This window comes from Colletotrichum fructicola (genome assembly GCF_000319635.2).
Source record: "Colletotrichum fructicola Nara gc5 chromosome Unknown KSG_Nara_v1_contig05, whole genome shotgun sequence".
Classification (NCBI taxonomy): domain Eukaryota; kingdom Fungi; phylum Ascomycota; class Sordariomycetes; order Glomerellales; family Glomerellaceae; genus Colletotrichum; species Colletotrichum fructicola.
This window is the reverse complement of record NW_027094055.1, coordinates 5,059,739-5,084,765: the sequence shown is the minus strand read 5'-3', so window position 1 is coordinate 5,084,765 and position 25,027 is coordinate 5,059,739. Positions and strand designations below refer to the sequence as shown.

The 25,027-nt window shown below is 50.9% G+C and overlaps 11 protein-coding genes across 11 annotated transcripts; 5 read left to right on the top strand and 6 right to left on the bottom strand.

Annotated features, from left to right (window-relative positions):
- Nucleotides 1–1,479: 1,479 nt before the first annotated feature.
- On the bottom strand, nucleotides 1,480–2,421 carry adhT-0 (alcohol dehydrogenase; the record flags this gene model as incomplete). The annotated part of the gene is made up of 1 exon (XM_032021208.1): nucleotides 1,480–2,421. One exon carries the CDS (start codon nucleotides 2,419–2,421, stop codon nucleotides 1,480–1,482), a length of 942 nt encoding a protein of 313 aa, XP_031881721.1.
- Nucleotides 2,422–3,352: 931 nt separating this feature from the next.
- On the top strand, nucleotides 3,353–5,190 carry atnN-0 (Aspercryptin biosynthesis cluster-specific transcription regulator atnN; the record flags this gene model as incomplete). Its single annotated transcript, XM_032021207.1, has 2 exons — nucleotides 3,353–3,438; nucleotides 3,498–5,190. 2 exons carry the CDS (start codon nucleotides 3,353–3,355, stop codon nucleotides 5,188–5,190), a joined length of 1,779 nt encoding a protein of 592 aa, XP_031881722.1.
- A 124-nt stretch (nucleotides 5,191–5,314) lies between these two features.
- On the bottom strand, nucleotides 5,315–6,241 carry CGGC5_v010165 (putative oxidoreductase; the record flags this gene model as incomplete). Its single annotated transcript, XM_032021206.1, has 1 exon — nucleotides 5,315–6,241. The coding sequence occupies one exon, from the start codon at nucleotides 6,239–6,241 to the stop codon at nucleotides 5,315–5,317; it is 927 nt and encodes a 308-aa protein (XP_031881728.1).
- A 601-nt stretch (nucleotides 6,242–6,842) lies between these two features.
- On the bottom strand, nucleotides 6,843–7,796 carry asl1-0 (Alkali-sensitive linkage protein 1; the record flags this gene model as incomplete). Its single annotated transcript, XM_032021205.1, has 1 exon — nucleotides 6,843–7,796. One exon carries the CDS (start codon nucleotides 7,794–7,796, stop codon nucleotides 6,843–6,845), a length of 954 nt encoding a protein of 317 aa, XP_031881767.1.
- Nucleotides 7,797–9,413: 1,617 nt separating this feature from the next.
- CGGC5_v010163 (uncharacterized protein) lies at nucleotides 9,414–10,146 on the top strand (the record flags this gene model as incomplete). The annotated part of the gene is made up of 2 exons (XM_066152277.1): nucleotides 9,414–9,498; nucleotides 9,617–10,146. The coding sequence occupies 2 exons, from the start codon at nucleotides 9,414–9,416 to the stop codon at nucleotides 10,144–10,146; spliced, it is 615 nt and encodes a 204-aa protein (XP_066008558.1).
- Nucleotides 10,147–11,609: 1,463 nt separating this feature from the next.
- CGGC5_v010162 (uncharacterized protein) lies at nucleotides 11,610–13,106 on the top strand (the record flags this gene model as incomplete). The annotated part of the gene is made up of 3 exons (XM_032021203.1): nucleotides 11,610–11,811; nucleotides 11,873–12,255; nucleotides 12,324–13,106. 3 exons carry the CDS (start codon nucleotides 11,610–11,612, stop codon nucleotides 13,104–13,106), a joined length of 1,368 nt encoding a protein of 455 aa, XP_031881727.1.
- Nucleotides 13,107–13,620: 514 nt separating this feature from the next.
- CGGC5_v010161 (uncharacterized protein) lies at nucleotides 13,621–14,298 on the bottom strand (the record flags this gene model as incomplete). The annotated part of the gene is made up of 2 exons (XM_032021202.1): nucleotides 13,621–13,774; nucleotides 13,838–14,298. 2 exons carry the CDS (start codon nucleotides 14,296–14,298, stop codon nucleotides 13,621–13,623), a joined length of 615 nt encoding a protein of 204 aa, XP_031881724.1.
- Nucleotides 14,299–14,960: 662 nt separating this feature from the next.
- On the top strand, nucleotides 14,961–16,365 carry CGGC5_v010160 (uncharacterized protein; the record flags this gene model as incomplete). Its single annotated transcript, XM_032021201.1, has 2 exons — nucleotides 14,961–15,615; nucleotides 15,689–16,365. The coding sequence occupies 2 exons, from the start codon at nucleotides 14,961–14,963 to the stop codon at nucleotides 16,363–16,365; spliced, it is 1,332 nt and encodes a 443-aa protein (XP_031881725.1).
- A 519-nt stretch (nucleotides 16,366–16,884) lies between these two features.
- CGGC5_v010159 (uncharacterized protein) lies at nucleotides 16,885–17,263 on the bottom strand (the record flags this gene model as incomplete). The annotated part of the gene is made up of 4 exons (XM_066152276.1): nucleotides 16,885–16,915; nucleotides 16,984–17,005; nucleotides 17,047–17,100; nucleotides 17,158–17,263. The coding sequence occupies 4 exons, from the start codon at nucleotides 17,261–17,263 to the stop codon at nucleotides 16,885–16,887; spliced, it is 213 nt and encodes a 70-aa protein (XP_066008442.1).
- A 996-nt stretch (nucleotides 17,264–18,259) lies between these two features.
- Nucleotides 18,260–19,945, bottom strand: CGGC5_v010158 (putative transporter; the record flags this gene model as incomplete). Its single annotated transcript, XM_032021199.1, has 4 exons — nucleotides 18,260–18,459; nucleotides 18,516–18,832; nucleotides 18,892–19,700; nucleotides 19,757–19,945. The coding sequence occupies 4 exons, from the start codon at nucleotides 19,943–19,945 to the stop codon at nucleotides 18,260–18,262; spliced, it is 1,515 nt and encodes a 504-aa protein (XP_031881736.1).
- Nucleotides 19,946–23,406: 3,461 nt separating this feature from the next.
- On the top strand, nucleotides 23,407–25,009 carry CGGC5_v010157 (uncharacterized protein; the record flags this gene model as incomplete). The annotated part of the gene is made up of 3 exons (XM_032021197.2): nucleotides 23,407–23,547; nucleotides 23,604–23,750; nucleotides 23,810–25,009. The coding sequence occupies 3 exons, from the start codon at nucleotides 23,407–23,409 to the stop codon at nucleotides 25,007–25,009; spliced, it is 1,488 nt and encodes a 495-aa protein (XP_031881822.2).
- Nucleotides 25,010–25,027: the final 18 nt, after the last annotated feature.

Here is a 25,027-nt window from a genome sequence, read left to right as displayed (position 1 = left end):
CGAAGACAATGCCTGCATTTTCTATCGCCAGGGAATATTTCGCATTTCATCTTCAACTTCTTGCATTCGAGGCCTAACATGATGATTAAAGTCATCACTCGGTATCTTTGAATAGGCGTACTTACACGCCTTGGGCTTTCTTCCAGGGCCAGAACCCACTCTACGTCCCGGAGCCAACTTGACAGCTTCAGGTCTTGGCTCATTTACTGCCTCATTGTCGCTAGGGCTAGAATTCGACTCTCGTCGTGGAACTCCTGATTTTCCGTGTTTTTCCGTCGATGCTGTTGAGTTCATCTTCGTTGCTTTCGTGATCATTGTCAATGAGGGCGTCTCACAGCAGCTCAATAATCAGTGGGAAATCGGGAAATCGCCCGAGCTTTTTAATGGTCCAGATGAACGCCACGGTCTTAGCTATCTACGCTATCTGACTAATTTGCCTAGGCCTACAGCAACTTAGTATACGTATGCGGAATGGGGATCGTGTTGGGGATCGGGGAGCTTGCCCTGTGCTGAGGCCGCATGGTTTCAGATTTCCAAGCGATCTTTACATCAAGACGACTGGAGTATACAGCTCTGCGCCCGCTCATGACGCTTTGTGCACGAGGACCTTTGCCCTAGGCGAGCGGTGTTTACCGTACAGGCGGAGGTCGTAGTGGGCTTGGCGATCTCTTACACTCGTTCTCGCTAGAGTCTATGTGGCCCTGGCCAATCGGAGGTCTTGCCTGTAATGTAAAAAGTGTTATTTTCATCAGTCGGCAGCGATAGTTCGGCCGAGGCTTGGCCAGTGCTCGCCTACAAGGCAAACGTAAGGTCTTTTTGCCTCGTGAAGTGGGCGGTGTTCCCCAGTAAGAGTCCACAAGAGGCAGGTTCGGCATGCCGATTGGGTTCGGGATGATCCCCAATTCGAGCGGCTCAGCAAGTTCCTCGGTGTGACTCAATCTTGCTCCATATTAGAAATCTTTCTGTGTTCTGCCAGAGCTCCAATGTAGCAGTTATGTGGAACTGTTGCCGCTACAATGCAGTCTTGGGCGCGAGGTGTGATTGACTCTGTGCAATCGGAGACAAGATCCCAAAAGTTCCATGATAAAGTTGCGGTAGCACGTCTCTCATCGGTAGGTATGATAGAGGCAATCTGTAGAATGATAATCTTCATCTCTGTTGAGTCTACAATTTCTGTATCCCGCGCAATGGTTTGAAAGATGTGCGGCTTGGTGATAGTGTTATTCTGATTCATCGTAGCATTTTCCCGATTTTCCGCCCGATATTCCGGAACATGATGGTGGCGTTCTATGACCACAGACATCGTGATCCGCGACCCATCGAGACATGTCTTTGCCACATACCCATCACGACTGATCGCGGCCTCTGAAAGCAGCCTGAATCAAGAGCAATTATTCATGGCGCCTTGTGGAATTGTTGTAGATCTTGTAAGGTGGGGTTTTAATCCTTTCTGCACAGCAGTAGAATTTTGGATGAACCCTAAACCTGGGTATCGTCTATAACGACCACGACCTTTCCCGCCGAGGCTCCAGATTCTGACAACTCATAAACTTGACGCAAACTCTGTAGCCCGTGGAAAACGGTTGTCTCAACTTCCACATCTTGTTCGACAACAAACCTCACTAGATCAGCAAGCTCTGCTCTACTAGAAAGATTAGACCCCATCACCCTAATGTCTCTAAATATCATCTGTTCAAACGGAAAGTTGACTCGCTTTGGCTGCGCCACTTCAACCACTTGGCCGTGCCCTTTGGTAATGATCATGCCCGTCTCAAGAGCCGGCTCGACATCGCTAAGTACGATTGTTGCATCGCACAAGTCGTCGCCCTTACCGGCACCCCGTGACCCTATCAAACTTCGAACTTGCTGCACCATCACGTCTTTCCCAGGTCTGACATCCACGGCCGAGGCACCAGCTTTTCTTGTCAAATCCAAAGCAACATCTCGTGCTTCAATGCCCACGACGTTGATGCCCTGCTTCTTCGCAATCTGAATTGCAAGATGGCCCAGACCACCTCCGCTGCCAACGATCCCGAGCCATCCCCCTGGCTTGACTGCTGCTCTCTTTACAGCGCGCCAGCTGGTGCACCCGGCACAGGTTAGCGGAGCCGCCTTGATGAAGCTCAACTCATCCGGTATTTTGACGGCAAAGCGGTCGTCCAGCACGGTGTATTCTGCAAAGGCTCCGGGTGAAGAAATGCCGGCGTAGCCTTTGTTGAACTTGCAGCTTAGTTGGAACTCTTCTGGACCATTGCAGTCCATGCAATCGCCACAAGGACCTCTAATCCCAATAGCAATAATTCTGTCACCGACGGCAAAGCTCTTCGCGGCTTCCGAGCCAAGGGCGACAATGGTGCCAGATGGCTCGTGGGATCCCGGGAGCCCGCTCGGCTTGTCGTGGAAGACGCCATTCAATACCATGATGTCGGTATGGCAGAACGAAGCGACCGCGACTTTGATGAGGATATCATGATCGTCGAGAGATTCGGAGGTGGGAGCGGGAACATCTTCTATCGACCACGGAACACCGAACTTCACACTAGGGTCAGTAAATTCAGGTCTTAAAATAGCAGAGGGTACCTAGTAGATCAGAGCTCTTTACTTGTTTCACCACGGCAGCTTTCATCATGTTATCAGTGGGAACAGCCTTCGTAAGGGCAGGATAAGGCATATGTTGAAGTTTGTGATGTCTATGACAGATACGGAGCTTCAAAGTAAATTGCCTTCCATGCCTTTCAATATTCTCGATGTGTGAGAATCAGATGATGTCTTTCGGCAACTGTAAGCGCACGCGAATTGGGCTTGGCTGCAGGCAATGGCCCAACAGATGACGTCGCCGGTGCCGACTCAGCAGCATTAATAATGTTCTGGATTCACGGCGATTAGACCCAAGACTTTCACAATTTGCATGCTCGCTACCATTTTGCTTTCCTGGCGTGGGCGACAACCTGTCGAGTAAGCAAAGCACGTACTGTCTGAGTCGGGGACAGTGCCGAGGGTTACTTGGTTACAAAGGCCTCTCGGCCGATAGCCCGGCCGAGAAGGTTTGTTGTCTAATTGGTGAGCCCCCTGTTTCTCGTTAATGATCGGTCGTATTCTCCATAAAGCCCGAGCCAATCACATTTGTTCAATTGCGAGCCGGCCAATCGCCAATAACTTCTTAAATCCGAATGCGATCAAGTGTCTTCCGGCTTGTCCCACGAAGATCTGGCCGTCACCATTCCCTCTTTGAACCTTGCTTTTCAACATACCAGCTTCGAAGTGTTTGGCCTAGTTGAGTGCTAATCCGACTCATCTCTGAGTCACGTACGTACTGCATCTCCTGAAAATTCCTAGAAAGCGTTGATTTGTCATGGTGGACGAGACCCGCGTGCGGGGCGGTCCAAAGCCTAAGTCGCGGGCAATTGTCCGAGTGAAGACGGGTTGCAAAACCTGCAGGTAAACCCTGCCTAGCCATCCTCTTTACAGCTGTTACCAGTATTTCTAACGTAGAGCAGAGCCCGCAAGATCAAATGCGACGAAACGAAGCCTGCCTGTCGGAAATGTATCCTCACTGGCAGAACCTGCGATGGATACGGGATCTGGGACCGGGGAAACCGGACAAGATCCACAGCACCAGGCCTATCCATCTCCATCTACAACACCCAGACTGGAGCCATCAGCCAGCTATCGGACTTTGAAAAGAGACAATTCGAGTGGTTTATGAGACGGACCACAATCAAATTGACCGGGGTTTTCCACTCCGGCTTTTGGCACAGTCTCGTCCTGCAGATGAGCTCAACCGAGCCGGCCGTGTTGCATGCCATGCTGGCGCTAGCGTCCGCGCACGAGATTGAGCTCAATGGCTCCAAGGCCGATGAACACAGGCCTCTAGACCAAGGCGTTCGAGAATGCAACATACTACGCCATTACAACAAGTCCATTACCTTGTTGAACACAAACCTGTCTTCGCAAAATCCGACGTCTATCCGCGTCGCCATCGCGTCTTGCATCCTGTTCGTCTGTGTAGAGTTCGTACGACGACGCTTCGAAACCGGATATGCCCATCTCAGAAGCGGACTCAAGTTACTTGAACAATTACCGCGTCCATCGAAGGACCCCAACTCCGAAATTTGCCCCCCACCAGATGCCCTAGTCGAAGCGCTCCTGCGCCTCGATGTCCAAACAAGGCTCGTCAAGACCGCCGCGCTCCAGAACGCGAAGCTTTCTGCACAGATACCACGCCTAGATATCACAGTCTTGACTTCTTTCGTTTCACTTGACGGGGCGAGACAGCAGTTGGACACCATTCTCTCAGCAGTCTACGAACTACAAGAGCGTGCTCGGCGCCAAACCCCGGAAGACAACGTTTCGAACGCTTTCGAGCTCCTCAGTGCCCAGCAGCGACTGAAGAATGACCTCAGCGTCTGGCTCCAGACTTTTAATCGCGTCAAAGGCAGCTGGTGGACGAATTTATCATCCAAAGAAAAGGTTGCCTACCACCTAATCCCGATTTACCACACCATGGCTCAAATCATTGTTGGTACGACTCTTCAGCCACCAGACGAGTCGATATATGACAAGCATCTCCGGCAATTTGAGTCCATCATAAGCCTGTCGCAAAGCCTACTGACCTTCGCTCTGCCAATGATGGTTGAAGAGATGGCATACGGACTCCATCCTGGTTTCAATTTCACGGCCGATATGGGCATCATCCCTCCTCTCTACTTCGTTGGCCTGAAATGCAGAAACCCTTACATCAGGCGCCAGGCTATCGGAGTTCTGGCGACAGATGAACATCAGGAGGGAATATGGGACGCGCCATTAGCCGCTGCAATTGCTTCAGAAGTCATGCGGCTGGAAGAAGCCAACTTTTACGACGATCTCTTTTCCAAGAGCTGGGACGCCGCCTCGACAGCGCCAAAGAAGTGCAAGAGCGGGACACCCGTGCCGCCAATCCTGCCAGAAAATTGCAGAGTTCGTGACATTCAGGTACACTTGCCAGACGGGGCTGCCGATGATTTAGTAATGAGCGGCAAGTCCATGCGCTCCAACGGCAGTCTCGAGTCTTTTACAAGACGTTTCAACGTGAAGGATAAAATTTGGCAGTCTGGATTTGGGTGGCCTACTTCAGCATCTTCACAACTGTCCCCTTCTTCTGATTCTTCGAAGGCGTCATACAGCCTTGATATTGGCCTTGATTTCTTTTAATGATTTTCGAAACATCTTTAAAACACTTCATGTTCTCTTTGGGCGTATGGTGCAAGAGTCATTGTCTATCAAATAGGCGTACGTACTATTTATCCGTAAGGATATTACAACATACCTAGCCGCTTCAAGGCTCAATACCTCTAAGCTCTGCTTCCGTCCAATCCCACAACTTTCTCGCGAGATCCTCGTCTTTTGAAAGTGCGCTGCCTTCCCCTGGAACACCAACAGGTACATAGTACTCCCCATTCAGAACGCCATCTGCGGTGGCCGCCCACAACTGGTTCTTCGCCCCTTCTTCTACACTAACTCCGATCAGAGGAACCACAACTGCCTGGAACGCCTTGATCAGAAATGGCCCACTCTCTGAACGTTGCAGATCCGTCTTGACGGTTCCTGGATGGATCGAGACAGTAGTCCACTCGGGGCATCGGCGGGCCATCTCACGCGCGAACAGCAGGTTCGCAAGTTTACTTTGGCCATAGAGAGCGTTGGGAGAGAGTCCGGTGTTACCTGTCTTTGGCTTGAAGCTATCGAACTGCAGCCCTCCCGACGGACCAAACTTGTGCGCCGCAGAGCTGACCAGGACAACTCGGACCTCACTGCTCAGTGCAGTTTGGCGCAATAGGGGAGTCAGAAGCTTGACGAGGAGGGCATGGCCGACGTGATTCGTACCGAAGTGCATCTCGTATCCCTCCTTGGTCACACTGCCGATAGGCACATTCATGACGCCGGCGTTCAAGAGGAGGATGTCGAGACGAGTGGCGGATGCCAAGAAGATGCGAGCGGCCTCTCGGATAGATGAGAAGGAAGTCAAGTCGAGTGGAAGAAATTTGACGGACACAGAAGGATCCAGTCGCTTGATTTCATCGATGACGGTTTCGGCTCTGGACGCACTACGGGCTGCAAGCCAAATTTCTGTGGGTTGGTGTTTCGCAAGGTCCAAAGCAGATTGTCTTCCTAGGCCGTTGTTGCCACCAGTGATGAGGATTGACTTGCCCTTCAAAGACTTGATGTCCTTTTCCGGTGACCATGTGGTGTTGCTGTGCGGCATTCTGCAGAGACGGTTGGCAAGACTTTGGGGTTGATCGGGAGGAGAGGAATGCAAATTGAAGTATGTGCTACAGGAGACTTCTAAGTGGCGGCAGGTTGACCGATACATATATCAGTAAACTGCGTGCTGTGTATAGACTTCATTTTCCGTTGCTCTACAGAACCCGAATACGGATTACCTGTCTTGCTTAACCCCGGTAGCAGATGGGCGGAGACCATTGAAGTCAAACCTAGTCTCCCTACAGCCAATCACGGAACAGCAATTGCGAGCGGACTATGAAAGCCACGCACAGACAGCCACGATGGCGGACTTTGGCTGTGACAGCAATGTCCGCCAGCGGATATCATAGGTCAGATCATGGAGGACGAACGCACTGTCTGTTGAATGATTTCAATTCGTTTGATGCTAATCTCTGTGGTATAATGCTCGCTCATAATCCGGAAACAGAAGGAAAACTCTAGTAGGTATCATTCTTCGTCTTCATACGTCAACATTCATGTGACCCGCACATGAATATGCAAGAAAGGTATGTCATGTCCGTCAAAGTCGTGTTCGCATAGTATGTGTTGTTGTCGCTGCGTCAAAGATCAAGCTGCCGGCTTTACCAGACAGTCGCCACAGCAGCCAGGATCGCAGACCAAAGAAGCATTCTCGTCGGGGACAGAGAGCTGGCGAAATTGCCCTTCTGGCCCTCTTCAAAGCCTCGCTCATCTCCACCCAAGTAATAAGCTCCAAGCTCGGTGAGGCCGCCGTCGTCGTCGAAGAGCGAGACCTTGTTGCCAGTCCACGCGTTGGCTTCATCCTTGCGGAAGGCGCCAAACCACGCGTAACCGTCGACGTAGTCAGCGTCGTCGAGGAACGACAAACTCTGGTTCATCATCGCGAAAGTGGCATCCGTGTCTTGCTGTGGCAATGCCATTTCGGTGATCCAGTACTTCAAGTCCGGCGAGGTTTCGTTGTAGAAATCGCGCAGCGATCCGAGCCAGTTCTGAAGACCAACATAATCACCGTACCAGTGCACAGCGATGAAGTCAGTCGGGCAACCGTTGTCGTCAATGTCGTAACACGACTCATTGAACTTGCGCAGCCACTCCAGGCCTTGCGGAGAACCGGTCACCACGGGGTGGCTGATATTCCACTTGCGGGAATCCGAGTCGCGGAGCGGGAGGATGTGCTCAATGTAGGCTTTGGCGGCATCTTCGGGGTCGATACTGCTGCCACCTGATCCGGTGGTACCGTCTGGCTCGTTGAAGGTGAGGAGGTGGGTGGACGATGAGGGGAGGTTGTTGAGTCTTGTTGTGAGTGACGAGTCCTCGGCTTCATCGACACCGTGGATGAGGGGTACAAATGGAATTGAGTTGTTGAGGTTGGTGGCTGGCCATGTTGACCAAGTGTAGTACCAGCTGATCAATGACTTCTCTGAAGTCAGAAGTTGGTTGTCGGATGCGTGGTCGTCGCCCTTGTATGCGAGACCTCGTTTTGATGATAGGTCTGACTGTGCAAGTGCTGATGAAGCAGCTAGCGAAGCTAGCAGTGTCTGTGTAGTTCGTCTCATTTTTCTTTCAGTGTTTCGTCAATTGCTGGATCTCGCAGATGGTGGTTGCGGGGGATGATCCTTGTGTGATTAACGTAGGTACACACACGGGATCGGATGCAGCCGACAGAAGTCTGGGACCCTTCATGCAGATATAATCAATTTTTTCCAAAGCCACAGAAACACCATCAAGGCCAGCGCAGGTCAAAATTCCAAGGCCATTGCTTTGCAGGCGCTTCAGTCATTGACCTCATTCGATGCCATCACACTCTTGGCGGGGACGTGAGAAACATGACGTCATGCTCCCTTGGCCGGAGGAGTTCTTGGTTGGTGATGAGTTGGCCAAGGTTAACCCCCTGGTCAGCCACACCGCAAGACCCCTAACGCCGACAGGAGATTGGGCGAACAGGGGTTCAAGCGAAAGTCGTCATGGCGGTTCGGGAATCCAGACTCATGTCTGGCAAGTGGTGCCACCCTGCGTTGTTCATGTTATTTCATCAGGCTGGCCGTCTGCCAAGTCGTTTTCCCAGGAACAGCGCAGCATGACCTTCCAAGGCAATCGCAGGTTGCCAAGATAACGTACGTCCTCTTTTTGACATCTTTCGACTTTCTCCATCCGTTAGAAGAATAGGCAGACGGTCTCTTCTTACTCTAATCAATTGAACTGTTCGGCGAATGAGGCCCAGTCCTCCGATTTGAAGGCCCTTGCGGACTGTTCAGACCCGGGATAAGTGGGTCTCAATGACGGTCTACGCCGTAGCTCCGATAGCCCCGGCGTGCTGCCACGCGGCAGATATTATTGTCGTGCCCGATTAACGCATTCACGTTTATAAAAACATTGGCTGAACTCAGCTGTCGCCAGCTTGCGCCAGCTGTTCATATTAAGACAGGCGTGAATCTGATTCCTCGTAACGCTATTGATTGGTCCGCGAAGCGAACATCATAAGCCGAATGGCCGGTGCGCTCCGAAAACAAATCCTCCGCATCGTCAACAACACATGAGACTACCTTGAATAAAGCAACCCTCAAAGATATACTGGCAAGATGGAAAAGCATAACAACAGCGGCCGCTTGCGAGTTACCGAGCTGCCTGCAGAGATTTTGAGAATTATTTTGTCTCACTCAGCCGATATTGGCAGTCTGGATTCGACAGTCCACTCCTGCGGCACCTTGTTTCACGCGTTTTACGCCTTCCCAGCGCCCATCGGCACAGCGATTGTCCAGCGAGAGATCGGGAAGGACTTGATCTTTGAAGCTGCGCGTCTCACAAGAGCCTTAGATCTCTTGCGGTCTCAGGATTGCGTGGTGGTAGCCAACGTCTCATTCGCCGAGTTCCTACGTCGGGACCAAGAAACACCGCATCATTTCCGCTGGACTCTGGATGAGGCCTACTCTGTAATCCAACTGCATGAGATCGTGAAATCTTTATCATTGAGGATCGAATCAGAGATATTCGCACGTATTCAATCCATCCACCCCCACGTGGAGATAAAGCCCGCCTCCAGCACAGAGCTCCTCCGCATTCAGCGGGCGCTGTATCGATTTGAGACCTATCGAATCTTGTTTCCTCAGCATCAGGATCTTTAACACGAAGACCCAGACTATGTGGACGATCTAGATGGTGGGATGAAGGCGCAAATGCAGTTCCTTGCTGGCAGCCCTCCATGGGAGAATGAACAGCTTGGCTGTATTTACGAGTCACTTTGGCGCCTTATTGCCCAAGGTAGGCTTGAGCCCCATTGAAACTAAAGTTCTCGTTTTGAAGTTCATAGGTGGAACCCTATGTTCGACAGAGCCCCATTCGTTTCATTGTTGCTAACCAAGGTACAATCTATGAATAGTGTATAACGACCTGGCTCTACACAGCATCAAAGGCCGTCGCACTGCTCTTTACTATGGGGACGCACGCATTGAATATCTACTAGCACGAGGGCTAACAGAGATAAATGAGATTTCACTTTGCAATACCTGGGCGGAACGATATGATCTACTGGGATTTGACCGACCTGACGAACCTGTCTGCGACTTCGGCGGCTTCTTACGCGAAACATTTGAATACTACGAAGGCCACTGTTTGATCGAGTACTCTCAAATGACGGGGGCCCATAAAGATACTCACGATCCAGTCGGCCGGGATACAACTGAAGACGGGCCACGTAGGACCTGGGACTGGGTGACCCAAAGATGGTCAGGGCAACCCAACTTTGAAGCTCGCAAGCGAATCGTCCTGGTAATGGAGACAGCTCGTCTCAGAGCCTGCGGCTACGTCTTTTGGGATGAAGAACGAATGGTTGAGCTCGGTTGGATGAATCCCACATCAATGGACTGGCACAGCGACGCGCTCAGATTCATTGACAACCCGTCAACATAGCATGAGTTTCGACGAGGTTGATTTGGGGGAAGTTCTGTCAGCACCTTTTGACAAAGGGCTCCGTGGGCACTAGAGCGATGGAGTAGGCCATGTGAATCCCATGTGGGGAAAGAGGGATGCATGGCCAAGACTGTGGTTGAAAGCAGAAGAACCTCAAACCATCATTATTCGAGGGCAACAGGGATTTCCATGCGTAAATGCGGCTCACAGTCTTATCTGCCTCCATTGGGTAGAGTGGTACCGAAACGGGTCAGCTGGAGGAGGGTCAAGAGATGTTCACCCAAATAGGTCCATCGGTATGGTTCAATCTTTCGCGTCTTTGACATTAACGCAAAGAATTGACATGGACAACTCGCATGCGATCCAGTTCCTTATGCTTACTTGGTTACTTGATTCGCGTTGACAGGGTTAGGCGCGCGCCTTCGATCCTTCTATCCATTCTTGTTGGCCTTAGCCCATCCGACGCCCGCGTCTAAGTCGCACTGAAGTTCCGTCAGCACACACTGTCGCACCTTCTGGAAGACTGTTGGGGGCTAGACGGCGTACAAAGTGAATCAACACTGTCCTCGACATCGAGCATGTCGGTTTCGCTTATTGCCCGCCCAGGAATCAATGTTACTCTCTTCTGAGCTGCCTAATAATGCGGAGTGCTCCTCCCTGTACGGCGTCAGGGGATAGCGGCCCTAAAAAGGTTGTGCTTGGCTCCGCAAAGAGCTCGGGAAATAAGAGCTCGCCTATTCAATTGCCGCCTCCCGTCGCCAAGCGAGCGTTCCTGTCACCCTATCGTGCACTGCGATTAAATCTCGGCAGTGGCAGGCAACACTCATGAAGCCACATACAAGCATCCCAAAGTCCCTTATTCTGACTGCCTGAAAACACAGCTAAAGGTTTCCCTGCATAGCCCCCACGACGGTGGAGCAAGCTGACATGTTTCACGCCTTTAAAATTAGCTTATGGGGCCCCTTGATGCTTACGGGTTGCATTGATGGCCGCTCCCAAAGGCAGTGCCATCCCCCTCAATAAAGTAGCCGTGGATTGATTTTAGACTTTGACATGGGTGCTCTAGGCGGCTAAAATCTAAGTTGAGGATCCTTCGCCAGGCACAGCACCAAATATTCTACCAAAGTCCCTGTTCTTTACCAAAGAAGCTCGATCCTTCGACGTTCGATCCACATCAGCCCCCAAAATTCATCTCGACATTAATTAATCTGCTAGGCATCGCGATTATGGCCGGCAGCCTTACCGGGTTCGAGACTCAAGCAGCCATTGTGATCTCACCACCAAAGTCCCCTCCACGTCAATGTTGTTAAGTTAAATAAGATTCAATGTTGCCACTCCTCATCCTTAACTCTCACAGATCAACACAGCTTCAAGCTCCAGCAACCATCCCATTCTTTCTCAGGACCATAATCCTTGCTTTCACTCTTTCATTAGCCTGATACGCCAAAGATCAGTCCTCGATCATGAAGACTTCTGCCACTCTTTTGGCCATTGTGGCCGCTTCCAATGCCTCGCCGCTTGGTGTCTCCGTCAAGCGGGATGCCTTCGATAGCAAGGATGCCATGTGCAAAGGATGGGATCTCACAACCCCCGAGGGCGCCGACAAGCTCTGGGAAGATACCTACTCTGGAGCATCACTTGACCTCTTCATCAAGACTCAGTGGGGTAAGCGTCAGGTTCTCTATCTTGATATGAACCATCATGTTAATCAATGTATAATGAACAGAACACGAGAACTCTTGGGTGAAGAACCTCGAAGACTTCGTCTCAGGTGGCACATCGGGCAAATCTGGTGCCGCCGGCTGCTCGGCTCTTGGAAACGAGTGTAAGCCCTTGAATGACATGACATGCGATGACCAATACGACGCATACGGCAAGACCCCTATTGGCAAGAACTCCTACTGGATCTTCCAAGCGGTCAAGGGCATGCATGCCAAGTTCAACGAGCTGAACCGACAGCTCACCAAGGAGACTCTCATCAGCGGACTGCAGATTGGTCAGATGGTGACCGACTTCCAAGGAAACCAGGATGACCCTGGTGACGTCCTTGGATGGCTTTCTGCCGCTGCTTCGATGGGTGGTGCGATTGGAGGTCTGGTTCCTGGAGCTGTAAGTCTGCGAAACTCTGATGAGCCCGTGAGGTTTTCAGTACCCTTGCTAACACATTGCCACAACAGGGAACTGCCATTGCTGGTGGCTTCGGCATGCTCAGCGGCATCTTTTCTGGCCTCGCCTCCTCCAACAGCGCCGACGAGATCGACCAAGGCTCAATCTCCGCCGCCCTGGCCGACGCCTTCAAGGCAGCCACGGGCGCCCTCGAGAACACCCTCCGCATCGCCACCGGTGGCGGCACCAGCCAGGCCGAATACGACTCGCTCCCGGCCCCTAAGTGGGACACCTTCCAGAGCAAGATCACAAAGTTCTACAACGGAGGCTGGTTCCTCGTCGACGACGACGAGCAGGCCGTCACCGTCGCCCTGCAATCCATCAGCAACAACATCAAGCCAAAGGTCGCCAACGACGTCATGAGTGCCGCCAAACTCCACCTCGTCGCCGACAGGCGCGACAACGTCAAGTCGCGCGAGGACTGCGGATATGCTCCTGGGCGCCAGTGGATGGCGCTCCGGGATGGTGAGGAGTACTGCTTCTACATCATGCGCAACAGCCCCAACCCGAACCGTGACAACGACTGGGTTGAGGTCGAGGCCGAGATTTACGATAAGATGGCTTCGTACGGACTTGGAAACCGTGACCCATACTACCGCGCCATCATTGACTGCGCGCTCAACGGTGGAGATGACAAGGATAAGGTTGACCTGAGCAACTTGGCTTGGGGCAAGGTTCCTACGTGCTACTTCAATCTGCCAGCAGTGTTCATCGACAAGGATACCAAGGTTGGCTGCGGCAGCCCCTTTGACAACCAGAACTGCAACTACATTGCTGCCACCCCAATCTCTTAGATCATCATAGCGATAGGAATCGCGTTTCTTCTTCTCACATACCATTTTTCCTTTCTGTTGGATAAGCGCTTCAATTCTGTAGATACCTTACCATACCTCAGTCCAATAACTGTCCAATAATGAAAGCCAAGCTTACCAATACACACAAATCAATTACAAAAGCTACCTCGGTTCAATCGTGATTCGTGATGTGCTTTTCCATCAACACAAATGTGTCTGCGAGGTGTTGGTCTGTCTCAAGCGCAGTCCTAAAACGGTGTACGTGCTCGTACGACTCAAGCAGTTTGCTAAGTCACCTTGGGTATCACACGAGTAGGTATTAAGCATATTAGGCAGAAAGAGGTGGGCAGCTCGGAAAGTCAAATTCATCTGACCCATATGGTAACCTCCCGGTCTGCGTCAAATCACGAATTACACCTGCTCATGAACTTTTGTGGTCGCCCGCTGTGGACAGGTTTGACTCAGATGTCGCGTAATAAACAAATAGTATGATGTACAAAGCTTCCGGCGGTACCTACGCAAACGCTTTTCTATGACTCTCTGCGGCTAGAGCCCTTTTGCCGCCCGACTGGTAGCATCTTTGGATGCGCTTCTGATGCCCTTTGTGCCCCTGAAGACTGTCATAACCAATGAAATCATGTGCCATTTTCTGCCTGGCATCTCCAGCCCTAGTAACAAGTCAAGTCAGAGTTATGCGTCAAATAAGTGATGAATAATGGCCATCAACTTACGCCTTCCATGTCCGACCGGCCTCGTCTAAGCGTTCAGCCGCCCCATCGTGCCACTCATGACTTTCCGGAGGATTGCCACGAAAGTCCGGGTTACCGCGCTTCTTTTCCATCCTTCCTTGCGGGTTGGCTGTCGCCTTATATAACTTGACGTCGTTGTCCAGGCGCTCGGCTCGTTTGTCGAGAGCCTTCCCGTGCTCATACTGCACATTGAATGGTGCCGTTGGGGGCATTTTCTGCCCGTTCAAGGCCCCATCTGTTCTCAAGTGCTGCGTATTGTTGCGATAGAAGTCGTTGTGGCGTGAAGAGCCTTTGTCGTTCCACATGGGTGCCGAACCGGTATGGGTGACCGGAGCTACAGCAATGGAGCTGGCTGGGGGGAATCCTCCAGGCTGCTGAGCCTTGGAAGGGTTTCCGCCAGGACCCCAGGTGGGATGCTTCTGTTTGGAGCTTGAGGAACCCATCTTGTTCGAAGTAAAGGTATAGAAAGGCAATGGAGATTGTAGATAAAAAAAGACAAAGATGGTTGATGTGTTTGTTATCCAAGTGATCCATTTGAACCCGGATATTGGGGCTTTTTCTACTTTGACCATCGTTGCGCATTCAGTCTACTCTTCAAATGATCCAACACTCCATGTATCATCTTTCCATTGTTGGTTTGGTCGTAGTTCAGGCAAGCGCCGGTTTCCAAATGGTTCGCCGGCCGGGAATGGAGGCCACCCGGCCGTTTGGAAGCCGCCGCCACAACATCGTGCTGGCTGTGCCTTTGGCAAGAAAGACGCGCTGAATTGCAGGCATTGTTTACATATATCATACCCTGACAAACCCTGCGGAAGTCGGCTAAGCGCGTGGGGAAAGTTGTCACGTTGGGAGCTGATCATGCAGATAGATTGACATGGGTACTAGGTACTATTGCAACGCGCGCGTACTGTGAGGCGCAGTCCACATGTCGTTGGTTGGGTCGGCGGCATTGAGACCAAATAGCCGCCAGCGGAGGATAATCCACAACAGAGAAAGCCTGCTAATTGCATGTACCCAGCGAAATTAAAATCAGAAAGCTGTCAGCTTCACGATTCCAACACCAACAACCAGCAATAATCCGCGTTTTGGCTAGCCACTCATCGCAATGGCGGACTTTGGCAGATCGCACAACCCGTCTGACCTGTCGTCTCTTCCGCAAGAACTGTTGAGATTGATTTTGTCGCATTCATCCGATATTCACAGCCTTTTACATACCGTTGCGTCTTGTCGCGCATTCTATGGCGCATTTCACTCGTTTCCAAGTCCCTTGATTGACTCCGTCTTGCACCGAGAGCTAGATGGGTCCTTACTCCCCGAGATCATTCGAGCTACCCGAGCACGTCGGCTTTGCAACTCAAGCCTTTCGAAGCAGGAACTGTCAGAAGCTAGGAAGAAACTTCTTCAGCGCGAGCCAGAGAAATCCCTGGATTGGGCAGTCCCAGAAGGAATTGCCGCCATACAGCTAGGCAACAGCGTCGCAGACCTTTCGCTTGCGATTTGTAGGGAATACTTGAATAATCTCGAGTCTCACATTGGCAATGGACACGAATGGCCACCTTCCGACGATGAGTTACGTCGCATCCAACAGTCTCTGTTTCGATTCGAAACTTACTGCAACACCTTTCCACCTCTAGGTGAACACCTTTGGCCAAATGACGACGTTCGAGAAGAATGGACCACCTTTTTCGACATCTACCAGCCCTGGGAAATTGAGCAACTCGGAAGTGTCCATGAGGCGCTCTTTCGCCTTCTTGCACCTGGTACGTGGTCGCTGATTTTACATCCGGATTCTCCGGAATTTTGAGGAGTACCTTATATTAACATAGATTACAGTCTTTAATGACTGTGCCCAGCACGATATATCCTGGGCCTGGGATGAAGTGAGGTACGCGCGCGATTATGATGATGGCCACGTGGAGTGGCTATTGTCTGGCGGCTTAAGATACGTCAACAAAATCCTGAGTACCGCAAATTTTCACGATCGCTGGGTACTCATGGGCGGCCGTGAGGCTATCCATCACGAATGCAATTGGCTGTACGAGACTTTCCAGACGTACAAGAACCTCTTTCTGTTAAGACAAAAAGGTCAGGCATCCGGCATAGGACGTGTCACCAAACCAGGCGATCTGAAGGAAAATGACTTCCTTTCTACCGTCGAGAGGCTTTGGGAGTGGTCCCATGTGAAACACTACGAAGGCTGGGGCGAGCAGAGCTTTAGGTGCAATATGGCTATGGAGGACCTTTTCAGATCACTGAGGTCGTGTGGATATGTGTTCTGGGACGAAAGCAGATTGACACGTATCGGATGGTTCGACCAAAGTGTGCATGATCTCGACCTTGACATTGGGGATGAAATCTTCAAGAACGCCCCTTCACTTCGATCAGAAGAACGTTCTTGGATAATTCGATCTGGTCTTTATCAGGACGGGAAACGAGGTTACTGGGACGGGAATCCGGAGACGACAGCTATCGACCCCTCACAAGAATGGAGGCTAGCAGCTTACGACTAGTATTCGAGGGTGATTTATAGCAGAAGACTTTCGTAGGAGCTCTTTCGCTCAATGTTATTTAATGTTACTTTCTTTCTATTTTCGCTCTTCTGCGGTAAACAAATTTGTGCTGATTTTATCCGACAAGTAATTTTATGACTTGACCATGGCCCAAATATCAAGTTGTTCACTAAGTAGCTGTATTCCACCTAACGAGGCAACGTCATAGAAAATAATCCCGCCAACAGGATAGAACTAGGTACATCTATCATCGAGAAATGAAATTGGTCCCGTGAAAACTTCGACATCCCCACGAACTTGTTTGCTTGCGTGGCTTGCCTGCTTTTGCAAACACATGCATCGACACACTATATTAATGTTCACGTTTCTTCTGCACCTTTCACGAGATTCTGGATGCTATGCTCGCTCTGGATGTGATAGTTGTGGCCATGTGGGTCACAAATATTGAGTATTGGATATATTCGACGCAACCCTCATGTGTTGGCTTGCCACTTGCGCTATTACACCGCCATCAAATATTCACGCTAAGACCCAAATTTCCAACAAATGTCTGAAGTCACCCCCAGAGTTAGCTACGATGTTCTTATGAAGGTTTCCATAATTCTGAGTGACACATACGCGTTGAAGATTGCCCAGCTTACTGGCAAATCATACCGACGCCGCCAACAGGCGCGTAAGTACTCTTGCAAGTTGTGCCAGAGCAGCATCCGCGGTCTCCAGGACCACCACAGTTGGCTTCCAATGGTCAGTCTTAGTTGCACAGCAAAAGTCTGAGATGTAATTGAGACTTACCACCCTTGGAAGCGCAGTTGTCCTGCCTCTGGACCAGGCCGACATCAACAGATGCAGCAGAGGCAGCGGCAACGAGGGTAAGCACAAATGCGAGAGTGAACTTCATGTTAAAAAATGGTGAGATGAAAGAGAATGATTATGAAACTATATCATCCGGTATCTTGGGCGAAACATACAAGCCTATATATACTCAGTCGCTCGCCTTGCCACCGTTACATTGCCTTTCTGGGTCGCTTGGCTCCTTGATTGGAATTGATAGTAATCACCCTGTTGATCATGTTGCCGAGAACATCAAGCCGCGACCTGGAGTTGTGCACACGGGCTACATTACTCAAGTGAATCGTCTTCAGCTAGTTGTCGCCTATGTTCTGAGCTGGTCAGGGGTCAACTGTCTCCATGCTGAACTCAAATATGTGGGGTGCCGTCGCGTTTGCTCGTCAGCGGAACCCCGCGAGTTTCGCTCAGTTGCCATTCATTGTATCATATTAACTCACTGTAATTTAGTGCCCCCTTGGCCCCATATTCTGTTTGGGTGTTGCCGACAAACATCTGATCCCACGCGGACGAACCCGTTGTCTGCGCACTGCTCGTCGTCGAAGACGCCCGTTGTAGACGAGCCACGCTTTCCGCGCTCAGACGCCTGACTCGCAAGTGTGATAATCCAAGAGCTCCAGGAGCTTCGTAAGGATTGTGAGATGTGATTGCACCTCTCGCTGGTGCTCCACCTCAACGTGATCATTGCGAGGACTTGACTGGTGTTAGAGGCAGAAGTTTTTCATGGAAATGCGAAGCATCACCAACTTTCTTATGTAGAAAACGCTTCCATGTTTAGATGCGGAATAGACAGCACGATGCCAAGCTTCGGGTCAGGGTTCTAGGGCCACCGATTAGCAGCGAACGGGGACAACCTTAGTAAGGACCTCTTGAACCTTAAAATGCATCCAAAGCCTGAAGGTTGATTGCGATATTGATTGAATAAGTTTAATTGAACCACGATGTGTCTACCAAATCGAGCTTCAACTGTTCTCAGAGAACATCTCTGGGGTGCTGATTTGGGAATATCATTATTCGTGGTATGTAACTCCTCAGCTTCAAGCGCACGCTACGTTCCGTACATGAAGGTGCGTCTTTGGTCCCCTCTCCGTATCTCAGATCTGGCTTCAGCGGCAAATTGAGTTTCATCCCACGTTTCAATCTCAATTGCGCGCTTTCTGTTCTCCGTTTTGTACGCGTATTTCAGGAACACCAGACCGCAAATGCCGCAAGCCATGATGACCATCGTTATAATCAGAGGTACCTCATCTAGCATTTTGTCAGTCTGGAAAACCTTGAGTACGTGGTATGATCGATTGACATACATCTTGGTGCGTACTTGCTCTTGAAAATCTGTCCCGCGATGACGCCGGCAATGTTGGACCATCCATTGATCCCCATCATGACGCTTCTGGTGCCTTTCCACGGCGTGTTGCCGGCCAGCCACACTGCTAGCAGCGGACCACCAACGAAAACGCCTGCCATGCAGACATGAGCGAAACCGTATCGAAGCTGAGTGTTGGTTGAGGTGGCCATGACGATGCAACTGATGATACCAAGACACATGCCACCGACAGAGTGCATAGATCGTTCTTTGAAATGGTCACTCAGCCAAACGATGACAAGAAGACCGACAGTGCCACTAGAATGCAAGTTAGTGCATTTCTAGAAGAACCATTGTGGGTTAGGAAAGTGACTCACACTACAAATGGGGGAACACTCATGAGAGTTGCCTGGATGCCAGAGTATCCCATGCCCTGGACTATCAAGGGCAGAAATGTCGTGAAAGCCGTTACTGGGAGGACAGTCGTGATATTGCAAACCACAACGAGAAGCTTCTTCCAGTCTTTCGCCACGTCAATGAAGTCCCGCTTGACGACAGAAGTGCTACCAATGTCGCCCTCCTCTTGAGTTCCTGCTAAGTCAATTTCCATTCGTCGTATAGCGTGAGCACGCTCCTCGGCCGTGAGAAACCAGGCGGTTGAAAGGTTTTTAGGCAGAATAAAGAACGTCAAGATACCAAGGAAAACCGTTATAGCGCCTTCAAACAAGAAGACCACCTGCCATCCGTGTATGCTAGGCGAGCTGATTTTCAGAAGTCCATACGCCAAGACTCCGGCGAATGCTCCCGCGACGGAGTACATACCCGTGAACATCCCGACTCGGAAGCCGACATCATACTTGGGATACAACGTGGACATGTAAAACATACCGATCTGGGTGAATCCAGACTCAGCAGCACCGATCAAAAGTCGAAGGGCAATAAGCGTGCCACTGCCTCTGATGGCGGCGTGACACATGCAAAGTCCACCCCATGCAATGAGCTGAAGTCCCAAAAAGTACTTGACGCCAACGCGACGTGCCAGGATCACCATGAATGGCTGAAGTGGCACGTAAGTAGCCGAGAAAAGTGACAGGGAGTTTGGGATATCGTCAGGAGAAACGTTCGCATCTTTGACAAATGAGCTGGTCGCGACGAAGCCAATGTTGGTTTTGTCGATGCCGCAGAACTGGTTTGGGTGAGCCCAAGAAAGAATGCGTTAGATGTATTCGCTATTTTACTCACGATAAATTCAACCGCCAAAAGACTCACGACGATCAAGTCAAGTTTGAGGTTGACCCTTCTGTCGATCCTTTTCTCCTCGTCATCCACGGGGCGATAGTGGGTCTGGTGCTGTCGGGCGACATCATTCTGTACAATTTCGAGATGCTCAGGGTCAATATCCCCTTTATCATGAGGTAACACACGGCTCATGATGTCTCGAGGCAAGTAGATAGTTCTGTGGTTTGAGCTACAGCACTGGTCTATGGGGCTGTTTCCTTTTGTACTGAGAGGCCTGGGCATAAAGCTGTGCCAGGTTGATCACACATTGCCTCCACACCAACCCCAGATTTTCCCCGGATTACCTATTAGATTTAACCCGATCTTAGAAAGAATAAATCATCTGCGTCTACGTTCTTGCTGTGCTGTTCAGTAGGTTGTTCAGATTTCTTGGCTATCGTTTTCCCACATCGGCCAGCACAACCACCCCACTTTCCCACCCACTAGGCCACCTACATCGAAGCCGAGGATGACTTCGCTATTCGACGACCCGAAAGCTTGCAGTGGAATGCGATTCAGACAGTCCCGGATGTTATAGTGAAGGTCTGTCAATAGGTTTTGTCTGATCTTAGGCCGTGCTGCAAGACATGACCTGTGCCGCTGGGCGTTCAGCTTTTGCTCGATCACGTCTCCGGGCCATTCCAACCATACAGAAACCAACGACAAGCTTTTATAAACCAAACATCCTCTCATCTTTTGGTCACGAGATTCCAACGATTGGTATGGCTGCAATTAGCATCTCAGAGCAGGCCCAAGGGGGCAGCATACCCTTTGACATCGATAAGTCAGCTGCAGTGATCAGCAACGACCCCGCCAAGATCTATGAAGAGTACCGATATCTTCGAAAAGAGTGTCCCCTGATTCACACCAGTCAGTATGGGGGATACTGGCTTCTCACGCGGTATGATGACGTTAAACGAGCAGCTTTGGATTCAGAAACGTATATATCGAGTGTCAGGGCAGTTGTACCAAGCGATCCTAGAGGCATCCGAAGACCGCCTTTGAACTTTGACGCACCAGCTCATACCCCCTTCCGAACTGCGCTTGAACGCACAGTGAAGCCAGCTCGACTGAGAAGACTACGGGAGCCATTGCAGAAGCATGCGGAAGCGGAGCTCGCGCCTCTAATAGCCCGGGGCCGTGGAGACATCAGTGCTGAGTTTGCAGCGAACTTTGTTGCTCGCATGGAATCCGAATGGTTGAATCTCGAGCCCGATGTTGCTCCAAAGCTGGCTGTCACTGCCGCAAGTTGGCTGAATGCTTGGAGAATGCAGGACAGTGAGACGGTCACGACAAATTCACAGAAAATGTATCAAATCGCACAAGAACTCCTTGCCGACCGACGGATACATCCAAGGGACCCAGAAGAAGACCCAGCGTCTTCACTACTCCTAGAGCGAGATGCTGAGGGTCATCCTTTGAAGGAGGAACATCTCATGTAAGGCCCATGCTATACCAACGCATTGCATTTCTTACCGTCTTCCAGCGGGTGCCTCCGACAATCTTTGGTGGTGGGTGTTGTCGCGCCCCCTATTCTCATCGGCTCCATATGCAACCACCTTTCCAAGGACAAAGGCTTGCAGAAAAGACTAAGGGAGGATGAGTCCCTCATACCAGCCGCACTTGAGGAGTTCTTGCGACTCTACAGCCCATATCGAGGCTTTGCGAGGACGACTTCAAAGGAAGTCTGTCTTCATGGCAAGACAATACATCCCAAAGAGCCAATCACCCTGTGCTATACAGCGGCCAATCGTGATCCAGAAGTATTTGAGAATCCCGACGAGTTTATTCTCCATAGAAAGAACATTGCATCGCACATGGGATTCGGAAGGGGAAGACACAGATGTGCAGGCATGCCACTTGCAAGATTGTGAGTCTATCAGCCATCACGGAATTTGAGGAGTTCGTATTGATTGTGTACTAGGGCTCTTGACATTGTCCTCCGCGTGATACTTCGAAGCACGAAAGACTTTGAGGTGGACGGTGAGTTGCAGTACTCAAGGATGCCGGAGTTGGGGATTATTAGCTGTCCCATGAGATTTGTTCAATGACGGTGGTTGCGAAGTATTCGGCGACACTGAGGGAGACAAATCCGTCCAATAGTTTTAAACCAGTCGGACGGGAAGTACGCAACACTCCGTCTCGTCTCAGTAAATGATATACAGAGCAATCATACCAACCGTACGAATTTTAACCACGCTTGAATTTCATTTTCCGCATGGTCATGTCTCGTGATTAACTTGTTTGAGCAGAAGGTTCAAGATATCCGAAGTCTAGATACCGATATCAAAGTTCCCCTGACTCAGTCCACAAAGGCGGTCGCTCTCAGCACGGACTTTTCAGCACCTCGGCCTGAACTTCATCAAGGCACAATCATATCAATATTGCTTAGATGAAGACCGTCGCAAATCGGCTGTTCGTGTTATTGTGCCCCATAGGTTCAGTAACCCAGCTCGATGGTGGGAAATGTGGAGTTCACCCGTGTGGGAGAAGTGGGAAAGACCACACTCCTGGGTGGGTGAGTTGCCGTGGGTGAATGTGGGAAAGGGGTACCCTTGTCACCATCGGCTCTTTAGCGTGATTTTCGGCATTTGCTGCAGTCTGCACAATTGTCGCGGGGGCTGCGGGGAAGTTGGGGAAAAAGCTCTTCTTCTCTCCATCAACACATTCGTAATAGCCACCGCACATGTGGGAAATGCATATGTGACGCAACCGCCATGGCCGACGAATCCCGAGAGACGGCCCCGGTTACCAATTTCGAATGTTCCTTTTGCCGAAGGAGGTTCACAAAGAAGGAACACCTCAAGGTGAGAGGCTCTTAGCAACTGTTGCCGGCCAATGACGTCCCTCAGCTGAACTTTCCCTCAGAGACACGAAAGAGCCCGTAAGTCGAGCACGTTAGGAACATCCACTACGCGTAGGGGATTTTCTGCCCAGTCTTCCAGATTCTGACCTCCACTTCAGATACCGGATCAAGACCTTTCAAATGCACAATATGTGATAGGTGCTTTTCCCGTGGAGATGTGCTCAACAGACACGTCAAAGGACACAAGCAGGAAGCCCAGCCACAACCCACTCTGAGCGGAGTTGCAAGCGGTGCCTCATCCTCAGTTCATCCTTTTCAGCCCCCAGCCGGGAACGTTGCGCTACACAATGTGACGCCTCAAGTTTCTCAGGCAATACATGCCAGCGTAGCGTCTGCTTCAGACCATGAGGGCAACAACCATCATGTCGCATCTTCGTCTCTTCTTTGGCCTGATTCTGAAGAACTCTTCCAAAGTCTGATGTCAGCGGATGGGATGACGTGGGACCAGTCTATGCCTGGATTGATACCCTCAGCCTATCAGCCCCAAGATGTGCAGTCTGCTGGACTCAGTAGTACTGCCGATGGCGATGAGCTTGCTCTCGCAGAGGATGGGCACCGTGCGGTGCAGACTATCAATGGAATACTCACGAACACGGTAAGATAGTCTTCCTGATGACCCAGGTCACTGAGTCTTCGATGTTGAAAGTAGGCCTGCTGACTGAGGTTCGTCGCCCTCAAGCTATTCAATGTTACCTCTCATGTAGAACTCTCTGATTTAACCCCTCGATTCCTCGACAGCAGCCTCCATATGTTCTTTACCAAGTTCGTACCCATACTTCCGATCATTCACCGCCCTACATTCGTGTACCGGGACTGTTCGGCTCCACTCCTCTTGAACGCAATCGCTCTTGGTTCTCTGTTCCTCGGGACAGAAGATGCTACAGTAAAAGTAAGCAACTCAGTAGTATCTCTGTGATATTCTGATTCTGACCAGCGTGTGATCAGGGTGAAGCACTGTGGAGGCTTGCATACACAGCAATTGCGACCTCATGGCCCGAAATGACCGGTCATAAGAGAGAGCACGATGCGTGCAGTGGAGTTGAGCTCGTTCTCACGGCGTTATTGAGTCAGATCTATGCAGCTCTGTCCAGAGTGAGTGGATTACTTTCAAACCATTGCATAAACACCGCCATGACTAATCACTTGTCTAGAACCGGACGTTGAGAATGACTAGCCAGACTTTCTATGGCCTCAGTATGCATTGGGCGCAGTACTGTGGGATGTACGACCTCGTGCCTTACCGACAGACCTTGCCACAGACTCATGACTCCATCGAGACGAAGATGCACGCTTGGAGATCATGGGCGGCGAGGGAGACGCAATTGAGAACGCTGCTTGGCCTGTGTATCATTGACGGCGTGGTCTCGCAATTCAGTGGGAATCTTGTCAACACCTGGTCAGCGACAAACTCGCTGCCGCTATCTGCGGACGAAGACGCCTTTGCTGCTGAGACAGTAGACGAGTGGATCGAGGTGATGGTATCTCGCGGCCACAACACGGGTAGTGGGCCAGATCGGTTCTCAGACCTCTATCACTCGCTCGTTCCTGACGGAACACACATGGGCCCAGTCTACTGCTTGCCGGGCCTACTCAACATCAGGATTCTCCTCGAAATACTGGCGTCACTTACAAATGACTTCGAAAGATTGAACAAGGGTTCGCAGGCACAGATTGCTCAGAAGCTTGGAGCCGTGAAAGCATTGGTAACTCTGCGAACCCATCTTGCCCAGAGCACGACATTGTCGGCATCAGACAAGACTATTGGCTTACTGCGATGGCACGCGGTCTGCCTCGACCTAGTTGTCAGTACCGCTCGTGGAGCAAGAAGAATGTGTTACCACTACAACATCACGCAGCACATCTTTGGAGGGAAGAAGCGCGAAGAGCCGAGCAGGATAGACCCTAATGCCTGGACGCAGGGTCTTCGGGCACGGAAGTGTTTGCTTCATGCCATGGAGATCCACAAGATTGCGTCTGAGATTCCTCTTGGAATTATTCACGACACATGTCTACCGGGGGCATTGTTTGCGGCGGCCACGACGTTCAGCTCATTCGCCCTTCCTGGGCTGTCAAAGGTCCTAGTTCCTCCCTCCGTGGACTGGAGCATGGTTATTCTACAAGGCCTAGATGACACGGGACAAAATACGACGTCTGCGACGGCTGATGTATCGAAAGACACGCTGGCGTTTCTCACGAACAACGTCAATCCTCAATCCCCAGGATGGATTGCTCGGAACTTGGTATATGAGCTGAGCGCGATTCGGATTTTGCTGCACAGTCTTTCTCAACACTGGGGCGTCACGCGAGAGATGGAAGAGGTGGTTGGAGCATGGGAAGCCCGGTGTAGTTGACGGGGGACAACCTCTATG